Consider the following 12405-nt stretch of genomic DNA (forward strand, 5'->3'; position numbering starts at 1 on the left):
AGTGTAAGTGTAGATAATTATAGGTAAATCTCTGCATTTTCTGCATTTTTAATCCTCTGTATACTAAATAAAATAAAACTCTAGGTATAGGTTTAGTTGCTCGCAGTAACATTTGATAACATAATTCAAAAGTCAAACTTAACATGTTTTGACCAAATTGTCTATTAAAAAAGGCTATTTAGTTTTTTCTTTATTGTCTGCATCGGCTGACCCTCTACTTGATCTATTTTGCCCAAGCAATGAAAGGCACTGTTTTTATGGATACTGTCTTTGTAAGGTTTACCACTCCCTAACTTCCATGTTGATAGCTTAGGCCCAGCTTGTTTTGGGTAGGTAATGTCCACTCTAGAGCTCCATATCTTTTCCACGGTTGCAAAGTAATAAGTCTCGCCGCCACTTGCAATGCAGACATTGTCTCCAACTTTGGAATGCACTCCTAAACTGTTTGTCTATGGAAGCTGTTGTCAATACTGGTGTAGGAGAGGTGACTGAAGAAGCAGGAGAAATCATCGGAGGTTGATTAGGTGTAGTTTCTGGAGAATGTACAGGAGAAGATACAGGAGACGCAGCAGGAGAAGATACAGGATATTGTGCAGGATAAGATACAGGAGACGCAGCAGGAGAAGATACAGAAGTATGTGCAGGAGTAGATACAGGAGAATGTGCAGGAGTAGATACAGGAGACGCAGCAGGAGTAGATACAGGAGAATGTGCAGGAGTAGATACAGGAGACGCAGCAGGAGAAGATACAGGAGTATGTGCAGGAGAAGATACAGGAGAATGTGCAGGAGTAGATACAGGAGAATGTGCAGGAGTAGATACAGGAGAATGTGCAGGAGAAGATACAGGAGACGCAGCAGGAGAAGATACAGGAGTATGTACAGGAGAAGATACAGGAGAATGTGCAGGAGTAGATACAGGAGACGCAGCAGGAGTAGATACAGGAGAATGTGCAGGAGAAGATACAGGAGTATGTGCAGGAGAAGATACAGAAGAATGTGCAGGAGTAGATACAGGAGAATGTGCAGGAGTAGATACAGGAGAATGTGCAGGAGTAGATACAGGAGAATGTGCAGGAGTAGGTACAGGAGTATGTGCAAGAGTAGATACAGGAGAATGTGCAGGAGAAGATACAGGAGACGCAGCAGGAGAAGATACAGGAGTATGTGCAGGAGAAGATACAGGAGAATGTGCAGGAGTAGATACAGGAGAATGTGCAGGAGTAGATACAGGAGAATGTGCAGGAGTAGATACAGGAGAATGTGCAGGAGTAGTGTGCAGGAGTAGATACAGGAGAATGTGCAGGAGTAGATACAGGAGAATGTGCAGGAGTAGATACAGGAGAATGTGCAGGAGTAGATACAGAAAAATGTGCAGGAGAAGATACAGGAGAATGTGCAGGAGTAGATGCAGGAGTATGTGCAGGAGTAGATACAGGCCCCGTTTCACAAAAGGTCGTAACTCGTGAAAAAGGTCGTACGACCATTTTAACGATATGCGATCGTTTCACAAATATTTACGATTTACGACCTACGAGAAATATTATTCGCAAATTCCCGACTGGGTTTAAGCAGTCGTAAATCGGAAACTTTAATAAAACGGGAAATAATACGTGTCATTTTTAGCAACTATGGCTGCGTTCATGGCTTTGCTAGAACAAGAAGAGAGGAAAGAGAGGAGGCCGCGTATTTTCCGTGATTGGAACAACCCAATCGACTATATGGCAGATGTTGAGCTGATAGAGCGACACAGGATGCCAAAAATTAAGATCTTGGAAGTTGTTGATTTAGTTAGAAAAGATATAGAGAGTCCAACCTACAGAAGTCATGCTATTCCAGCAATTTTACAGGTGTGAAATCCTTTATTTTGATATGATCCTGTCATTTTCCCACTTATAACGCTTATCTCCCTTGTAACAAATAACATACGAAACAAAGTTGGTACGGTCAGGGTTTCTCTGATATGTGTTTTGTGTTTTTGTTTCTTTTCCCCGTCAACTTATTATTAAAAATAAGTTACAACAAGGGAATCAGAATTATTGAAAAAGTTTTATCAAACATTACTATAAAACTATGTGAAATATTCATAATACAGTAACTTCTGACATATTTATAAATCCGTGATAACTGTTTAACAACAATTCAGGCCGAGTTAAAAAAAACATATTTCTCAAATATTTTAACTATTATATTCATTCACCAAAATAAAATTATTTTTATTACATGATTGTGTAAATGATCCTTAACACATATCTTTTACTTAAACTTGAACTTGAACGACTGGTACAAAGAGAAAAGACTTAATATGTACACCATCAACACACATATGTCTTGGTGTACTATTTACACCATCAACACACATACATGTACCTTGAAATTTTTACTAGACCAAGATGTAAATAAAGATATATGTAGTCAATTTTGCTTCACATGATTAAAATTCGGCAGCTTAAGCCTTTTGACAAGACTTTGTATTGGATCAGGAATTTTTAATACCAAAGTTTTGAAGTACAAACTGTATATACTTCTATTCCATGATAACAAAATGGTATATAACATCCTTTAAAACCCATCCGTAGGTTCCATAAATCATAATTAGTTGAAGACCATCAGCTGAAACAGTTGTTTAATAAATTAGAAGTACATTGTAATAGCATCAAAGATCGAACCAAATTGGTAGAAAAAAACAATAACTAACTAACACTGGACAAAAAACAACTACACACCGGACTTTTATATATTGTTATTTGGATGGAGAGTTGTCTCATCGGCACTCACACCACATCTTCATCTATATATATATATCTATGAGCGATGAAGGAGGAGTGTACAAAATATTATACACCCCGTAACTCCGCTGCATGTAACATTATAAATTATCCAATAAAAGTACACCTTATGCATTAGATGACATAAATCAGGCATCATAAGTTATTTTCATCATCCCATTTCTTACCTGCATTAACTACTATACATATCCAAATGCGCAGCTCATTACGGTCACTTTCCTAAGTCTGATTTGGTGTACATAAGAATGAACAGAAATGAGGGTCTCGATGGTCCAGTTTACAGAATAGAGATGTGTTGACAAAAATTGCGGAATAAAGGGCTAAAAAATTTAAAAATATATAATTGAAGACCCTCATGAATCCGAGACAAAAATAACAAATTATCTACCAGTATTTTAAATTTCACTCGGAACAAATCTTTATTAGGGCATTTAAACACGTGTACACATTCTATAGTACTGAAGTAAGACAAGACAATACAATACAAAGGAATCAACAAAGACGTGTTTTCCATAAGCACCTCCATCGACGGCATTCAAGTAGCCTTCTTCCTCACAATACTTACAGTCATTAAAATCCTATTCAAAAATTGATGGTGTATTAAAAGTATTATTTGTGCAGGATTTTTTTATCAAATTAATAACAGCTGTATGCATGTGTCGTTTATATCTCAGAACACATATCCTTGCATTTACATCTAGTAAGTTTTAGGAACTGTATTTACAAACTATGACATCACATGATACAATAACATATATTAGGCAGCTTTACATCCCACAAGCACGTAAAATAATTATCCTGCCACATCCGATATGTGTCTCATTGTTCCTTGTTTAAATTAAATTACCACCATGCAGTTGGAATATTAGGCTTAAAAGCGTGTAAATTATAGTCCAGCGTGTACAAGCTGATATGTCTAGCTGGTGTTTTTTTTAAATTCTTATCATAAAGAGACGATCATTACTTCATGCTTTACTATATACATGTATTCCCCAAAACTTATAGCTTCAAGTTTACGTTGCCAACGTGAGAAAATCCTTTAAAGACAAAAGAGTACTCATTACAAGCATACCATACACCAAATATAGTTGCCTACTGCTTACGTCATAGGCGGATTCATGGGGCTAGGATCCATCCTTTTGTGGGAAATGTAGTGGATTATAACAGAAAACAGAAGTGCTTTACCGTACCAGTGGCGGATCCAGAACTTTTTATACGTGGGGGCCCTCTGACTATCCTAAAAGAGGGGGCGTTCCAGTCATGCTTCAGTGATTCCCTATATAATCTGCAATCAAATTTTCCCATGAAAGGGAATTACAGAAGCATATTTAAACATGAACCCAATCCCACTTTGGATCCGCCACCGTATACTATTGGACGCAGAGAAATTGACATAACTACCAATTAAATTAATGAGGTCAAAGTCAAATAAACATCAGCCGGCATGTACACACAGTTAAATTAATGCTTATAAATCACACCTGGATGAGAACAATTAACCAATGGTCAGGACACTGTTTTCATATCATGATGCTTCCCTGGTCGGCCGCTTTAACAACTTACGTACGCCAAAAATACTTAGCTCCCATATGAGTTTATTACTAGTATTCTGGTATACAGACTTCACCGTGAAATATCTTATTGCTGCTTCCAAGGTCAGATGAACAATTTCAGGCAGACATATACAGCTAACAATGCTTCCATACAACAAATATAGTTGATCTATTACTTATAGTTTAAGAAAAATAGACCAAAACTCAAAAACTTAACACTGAGCAATGGACCATGAAAATAAGGTCAAGGTCAAATAAAACCTGCGCCACTGAAATGTAGATCACAAAATATTTCCACACACCAAATTTGATTGACCTATTACATATAGTATTAGTTTAAAAGACAACCAGATGCTCCGCAGGGTACAGCTTTATACGACCACAGATGTTGAACCCTGAACGGTTGGGGCAAGTATGGACACAACATTCAAGCTTGATTCAGCTCCAAAATTGGATTGTGATTAAATAGTTGACACAGCATAGGTTTTAGACACTGAAGGAATGTGGTCTTATGAACTTAAAATTATTTTTTTTTGCCTGAGAGCAATTCACTATGCTGTTGAATATTAATCCTCTCAAAAAAATGTTTGAAGTGTTTGAAGAAATTTTTTTTTTATTTATGAAATCTGAAATGAGAAATATTGACCCCCCCCCCCCCATTTTTTTTCCTCACACCCCCTTTCCCTTATTCCAAAACTGATCTCAATTCAAATTTCTAATGGAGTTTGCATGAATAACTACTCATTTAAATACATCATAAAATATTAAAATGTAAACAAAGTGCTTGTAATCACTGAATGGTAAAGATTTGTTTTAATTTATTAGTTGGTAGTAAAAGTGGATATATATATTGTATATTGTACATGTGTGGACACAGATGAGTGTGGATAGTATGTTTGGATGTTTGACAGTGTCTTATGACAAAAGGAGTTCTATGCTTTTCCTATATGGTGTTATTATCATTGTTGCACGGTGACAACCGATCTGAGCATTAGGAGTGTTATTTATTTAATATTTTTTTATGTTCAAGGCGGGCATGGGAGAGACAGTATTTACATTAGTTACCAAATGATTATGATAGAACATGTTCTACATCTTTGATTTTGAATACATTTTGTAGCTAGGAGAGCAACACATATTAGGTTCATATTTTCACGTGTATTTTTCTAAATGGGAGATGATATCTAGATTTGAGAACATGATAAAAGGAGCCTGTACCTCAGCGGTTGTCGTTTATTTATGTGTTACATATTAGTTTTTTGTTTATTTTTTTTAACATAAATAACGCCATTAGTTTTCTCGTTCGAATTGTTTTATATTGTCATTTCGGGGCCTAATATAGCTGATTAGGAAGTATTGGCTTTGCTCATTGTTTATGGCCGTACAGTGATCTGTAGTTGTTAATTTCTGCGTCGATTTGGTCTCTTGTGGAGAATTGTCTCATTGGCAATCATTCCACATCTTTTTTATATATATTTGCTTACTATTGGTATGGTTCTATTTATATTACTTTGTGGTGGATCGTCAGTATCATTAGTAAATTTTTTTGTTAAAATGTCGAATTGGTTCCTCAGATTAGAATACATTTATTGGTTTTAAGTAATGACAATGCCTGACATGATGATTGGGGCTAAATGAGATAGGAAGTAAACCTCTGTGCTGATTTATATCAATTCTTTAATTATATCTTCTCCAAAGCTGGTCGAAGCAAAGAAAAATTTTGACCAATATGAAAATGATTTCACCAAAAGAACCTTTGTGAGCATGCTTCAAAGACTCATAACTGCTCCAAAAGTAATCTGATAGAATTTCAAGTATGTCAAGCAGATATTATCAACAACTATTTAATTAGTCTTAATATGTCTAAATATCTAAAAAGCTATAGTATTCAAAAGGTATTGCAAAATTATTCCTTTTCATTTTGTGTTTTGTTATATGGATACAAATATAAGTGATACATGTACCAATACAACATTTGTTGTGGTATGAAAGTGTAGTAATTAACATTTACTGTAACAATGTTAATTCACACAAATTAAGAAATAAACAAATGAATGGAACAGATGCTCCGCAGGGCGCAGCTTTATACGACTGCAGAGGTCGAACCCTGAACGGTTGCGGCTATTATGGACACAACATTCAAGCTGGATACAGCTCTGAATTTGGATTGTGATTGAATAGTTGACGCAGCTTATGTTTCTGACACATAATGAATGTGGTCTAATGAACTTAAAAAAAATGTTTGCCTTGGAGCAATTCACTATGCTGTTGAATATTAATCTTCTCAAAAAAAAAAATACTTGAAGTAATTTTCTTTTTAATTTCTGAAATCTGAAATGAGGAAAATTTACTCCTACTGTCCCCCAATTTTTTTCACCTCCCCCTTTCCCTTATTCCAACCAGATGCTCCACAGGGAGCCGCTTTATATGACCACAGAGGTCGAACCCTGAACAGTTGGGGCAAGTATGGACACAACATATTTAAGCTTGATACAGCTCTGAATTTGGATTGTGATTAAATAGTTGACACAACATAGATTTCTGACACAGAATGAATGTGGTCTAAGAACTTCAACTTAAAAATTTTAGATTGGACATTTACCTATTATGGTCCAATATCCAAAATCTAAATACATGGTTAAATTCAGCATATCATAGAACCCCAAGAATTCAATTTGATGAAATCAAATAATGTTTAATTTTAGACCCTTTAGACCTCAATGTGGACCAATTTGATAACCGGGTCCAAATATTAACCAGATGCTCCGCAGGGCGCAGCTTTATACGACCGCAGAGGTTGAACCCTGAACGGTTGGGGCAAGTATGGACACAACATTCAAGCTGGATTCAGCTCTAAATTTGGATTGTGATTGAATAGTTGACACAGCATAGGTTTCTGACACAGAATGAATGTGGTCTAATGAACTTAAAAAAAATGTTTGCCTTGGAGCAATTCACTATGCTGTTGAATATTAATCCTCTCAAAAAAATTAATAATGTTTGAAGAAATTTTCTTTTTATTTATGAAATCTGAAATGAAAAAAAAATGAACCCCCCCCCCCCATTTTTTTTTTTCACATCCCCCTTTCCCCTATTCCAAAACTGATCTAAATTCAAATTTCTAATGGATTTTGCAACAATAACTACTCATTTAATACATATTAAAATGTAAAAAAGTGCTTGTTATCACTGAATGGTAAATATTAGTTTTAATTTATCACTTGGTAGTAAAAGGGAATATACATTGTATATTGTATTAAACAATGATTTAAGTTGATTCAACTACTATTCTGGACAAAGAAAGATAACTCCAATTAAAATTTCTTGCTATTGCACAATATTGTGCAATGAAATATTTCTGGCTATTGGCAATAGTGTGCAATTGAAAATATTTGCTATTGCACAATACTGTGCAATTGAAGATTTCTTGCTATTGCGCAATACTGTGCAATTGAAAATTTCTTGCTATTGCACATTACTGTGCAATTGAAGATTTCTTGCTATTGCTGAATACTGTGCAATTGAAAATTTCTTGCTATTGCACAATACTTAATATTATAATTTTGGATCCTGATCTGGACCAACTTGAAAACTGGGCCAATAATCAAAAATCTAAGTACATGTTTAGATTCAGCATATCAAAGAAGCCCAAGAATTCAATTTTTGTAAAAATCAAACTTAGTTTAATTTTGGACCCTTTGGACTTTAATGTAGACTAATTTGAAAACGGGACCAAAAATTAAGAATCTACATACACAGTTAGATTTGGCATATCAAAGAATCCCAATTATTCAATTTTTGATGAAATCAAACGAAGTTTAATTTTTGACCCCGATTTGGACCAACTTGAAAACTGGGCCCAAAATCAAGAATCTAAGTACATAGATATAGGAAGATGTGGTGTGAGTGCCAATGAGACAACTCTCCATCCAAATAACAATTTAAAAATTAAACCATTATAGGTTAAAGTACGGCCTTCAACACGGAGCCTTGGCTCACACCGAACAACAAGCTATAAAGGGCCCCAAAATTACTAGTGTAAAACCATTCAAACGGGAAAACCAACGGTCTAATCTATATAAACAAAACGAGAAACGAGAAACACGTATATATTACATAAACAAACGACAACTACTGTACATCAGATTCCTGACTTAGGACAGGTGCAAACATGTTAAGATTCAGCATATCAAAGAACCCCAAAAAATTAAAAACATAGCTGCCAATGGTCTAGCAACCTTGTCTTGCAGATAGCATTTCTTACTGTCAAAACAAATATTGATAAGAATTTTGCAACTTGACTTATCATTATTGAAGTGTGGACACAGAGATATGTTTTGCCTTGTAGTTATCTAAGATTCTTCATAGTAAAATGCAAATGTTCAACACAAATGGCAATATTTGAGATGGCAAGCCCTTCAAAAACAAAAGAAATGAACCCTGATTGAAGATGCAAGGTCAATTACTTGTATGGACTTAATATACACATAATACAAATTAAAGCAATGAGTGCCTTGCTTGTCCTGTTCAAACTTCAACTTGATGTTTCTCCAGTATTTAAGTTTGTCAACCCCTTTTTTTCAGGTATTGGTCTCTTTGAGATATTATGCAAAAGGGGATTTTTACTCCGAAGTCGGAGATTTACATGGAATTTCAAAAGCCAGTGTGTCAAGATGCATCACAAGAGTATCTAAAGCCATCGTTTCAGAAATGGACAACATAAAATTTCCATCAACAGAAGCTGAGATGAATGTGGTTAAAAGGGGATTTTATCGTATTGCCAAGGTGCCAAATGTCATCGGTGTAGTAGATGGTACTTTGATCCCCAGTATTGCTCCAAAAGAGAATGAACCTGCATATGTCTGCAGGAAAGGATACCATTCCTTGAACATACAGGCAGTTGTGGATCATGAGATGAGGTGAGTGAAAACAATACTTGAAATATGATATGATATTTATATGGAGATTACTAATTTGCTACTGTACCTGTTATATGCAGGAAACAAAAAATAAACACAATTAAAGAACCTTAGTGAGCACGCTCACATACCCCACGTCCCCACATTGTCATTGGAGAATTTAAATAAGTGTAAGAAACAAAAATTGTATAGAAAATATTAATTTCCTGCCAATATGCACATCTAAATAGTATGCCCTTATTATCTACAAAATTTCATGAAATTATGTTGTGTAGTTTCAGAGGAGTTGAGATGACAAACTGTTGCAGAAGTACATTGAAGCAAATAAGTTCAAAGGGGCGTAACTCCTAGAAAAAAAATTGAATCGCAATTTCCCTTCGATATGCACAACTACATAGTATGTCATAATTATCTGAAAAGGTTTCGTAAAATTCTGTTGTGTGGTTTAAGAGGAGTTGCGATGACAAGACACAGAGAACTGACGGACTGACTGACGGACGGACTGACGGACGGGTCAAAAACATTATACCCTCCGCATCTCGTTGCGTGGGGTATAATAAATAATAACAGATAATAGTATCATAATTCACTGATGAAAAAAAAGCAACAACATGAAATAAGCATTGAAATTAAATTCATAAAATAGGGTAGGAAAGGCAAAATTAAATAATTAAGAAAAAATTCCTTCATGTCATGCTTTATGCCCATTTTAACATGGGTAGGCATTATATTTGTCGATATTTTACACTGAGCGTTAGCGAGGTTCAAAATGTGGTCAAATATAATGCCTACCCATGTTAAAATAAGCATAGAGCATGACATGAAGGAATTATTTCGATTCTAATAGGTCAAATGCAGTATTTTTATAGGTCAAAGTGTAAGAAAATACCGAAAAAACGTTTGGCTTTTCCCGTTTCCTCCCCGAGGAGTCTGTGCATTACAATTAAGAAATAATTCTTTCATGCCATACTCTATGTTCATTTTAACATGGGTAGGCATTATATTTGTTAATATCTTAATACCGAGCGTTAGCGAGGTATTAAATGTTTACAAATATAATGCCTACCCATGTTAAAATGAGCATAAAGCATGGCATGATAGAATTATTTCGATTATAATAGGAATATTTTGAAGTTTTGTTCTTCGAAGCGGACCTTTAGTGACGCTCGAAATGTCGCCATTTTGATTTGATGAACAAAAACGTTATAGAAAAATCAAAAGATTATCAATAAAAAAAAGAACAGAAACATTTAAACTTACTTTTAGAATGTTTTAATTTAATTTCCTAGCGAGCAACACCAACACAAATGTCCATTTTGATCTCTGGCGTTGTTCAAAATTCATCTGACGTTGCAATTTCAATTGTGACGTCAATCACGTGCAGCCCATGTTCTATTCAAATTAGAACATGGCTTTGTACCCAAAGCTAAAGAAGAACGTCATATTAGAATTCATATTTGATAAGTTTAAAAACCACAAGCCGGGTAAATATATGTTGTTTTATAAAAATATATGATGAAAGTTTATGCTAGCTGCTTAAATGTATACATTTTAAAGGATAACGATTGACATAACGTTTATATACACAGTAAGTTCGTGCGCATGTGTCAAACATATTTTTTATGCTCGTTAGAACACGGCTTTGTTTAAAAAGCGTAATAAGGACGTCATATTAGAATTTAAGTTTATGCATGTACATATTTTATTTTATTTCAGATTTACAAACCTAGTAGCAAAATTTCCAGACAGTGTACACGACTCGTACATCTTTTCAAATTCTGAATTGGGATACTTTTTTGAAGAGAACAATGTGGATGGATGGTTACTGGGAGATTCTGGATATGGTTTAAAAAAGTATTTGCTTACTCCAAAATTAAATCCTAACACACTGGCTGAGGAGAAATACAACAAGGCTCACTCAAAAACGCGCACCATAGTGGAACAGGCATTTGGTGTATGCAAATCTAGATATAGGTAAAAAAAAAAATATTTTCAAATTTAAAAAAATATCATTTTAAATATGTTAATGAAAAACAGCACAGTCATTGTTATGCCCTCTATAACTTGCTGTTCCGTGTGCACCAAGACTCCTTATTGAAGAAATTGTATTGCGACTTATAACTCAGCTTAATTCTGTCTTGGGTGTAGAGTATGGCTCATTGACACTCATACTACATCTTATTAATAAAATATGAAGAATGATACAATTTTCTTCTTTTAAGATTTTATGTGCAAATTACATCAATTTCCAATGTAAAAAAAATATTGCTCTTTTTTTCATTACAGGTGTTTGCATAAAACAGGGGGCTGTTTGCCATTTACACCTGACAAATCTGCAATAGTTGAGACAGCTGTTTTTAAACTCCACAATAAGTGTATAGATGACAAGTTGCCATTTCCAGATTTTACAGATGATTTTATTGACAATGTAGATAACCATATTAGAGATATTGCACCTGCTACTGTTCAAACTCTTAGAGAACACATTATTCAGAGATTTGCCTAAAAACTTATTTATATGCCTATCTGATTCATGAAAATTAGAAAAACATGTTTCTGTTTTCCACCAAAAATATATATATAACAGAAATCTCAATTTTTACTATTATGTATAATTGCATGTACTGAATAATTTACAATTAAGAATATATGAATGAGAATATGGTTGCACGGTATTATATAAAATTATCTTTAAAGGGACACTAGCTACGAGATATATAAAAAATCTAAAGTATGTTTTTTTTTGGTTCAATCATTAATGAAAGTGAAATAGTGAAATAATAATTTGCTTTTAACAGCTAAAATGGTTCAGTTTTGTCAAATAAAGCTAATAGATATTGATAATGAATTATTCACGTGCAAGTGAAAAACTCAACCTCATTAAATCCGTATTCATGTGAACTCCAATTTAACCCCTTAGAAAGATATATAATATGCATGCATTGCCCGTGTATGGTTATTTAAAGGAAAAGAATGTCAACATTGAAAGTGAAACAAAGGTAAATAATTTGATCCACAAGAAATATTTTGATAACAGTAAAAACCACGATAAACATAAATTTATAATTTATAAAACAAAATTAAACAGATCTATAAAGTTCTAATTACACGGGTAGTTTAATCTATTTATATTTAACAGACCTAT

The 12405-nt window shown here is 34.3% G+C and overlaps 1 protein-coding gene across 1 annotated transcript; it reads left to right on the forward strand.

The window, feature by feature from the left end:
- Window positions 1–1630: 1630 nt before the first annotated feature.
- On the forward strand, window positions 1631–11840 carry LOC134700548 (putative nuclease HARBI1). Its single transcript, XM_063561929.1, has 4 exons — window positions 1631–1849; window positions 8926–9260; window positions 10977–11234; window positions 11547–11840. Exons 1-4 carry the CDS (start codon window positions 1631–1633, stop codon window positions 11764–11766), a joined length of 1032 nt encoding a protein of 343 aa, XP_063417999.1. The 3' UTR covers window positions 11767–11840.
- The last annotated feature ends 565 nt before the right edge of the window (window positions 11841–12405 follow it).

This window comes from Mytilus trossulus, unplaced genomic scaffold (assembly GCF_036588685.1).
Source record: "Mytilus trossulus isolate FHL-02 unplaced genomic scaffold, PNRI_Mtr1.1.1.hap1 h1tg000158l__unscaffolded, whole genome shotgun sequence".
Taxonomy (NCBI): Eukaryota; Metazoa; Mollusca; class Bivalvia; order Mytilida; family Mytilidae; genus Mytilus; species Mytilus trossulus.

What these genes read in the sequence shown, in the direction of transcription:
- LOC134700548 (XM_063561929.1), top strand. Translation starts at nt 1,631, where the DNA reads ATGGCTGCGTTCATGGCTTTGCTAGAACAAGAAGAGAGGAAAGAGAGG. An exon ending in CTATTCCAGCAATTTTACAG is followed by an intron (nt 1,850 to 8,925) that starts GTGTGAAATCCT and finishes CCTTTTTTTCAG; the next exon opens with GTATTGGTCTCTTTGAGATA. An exon ending in GTTGTGGATCATGAGATGAG is followed by an intron (nt 9,261 to 10,976) that starts GTGAGTGAAAAC and finishes ATTTTATTTCAG; the next exon opens with ATTTACAAACCTAGTAGCAA.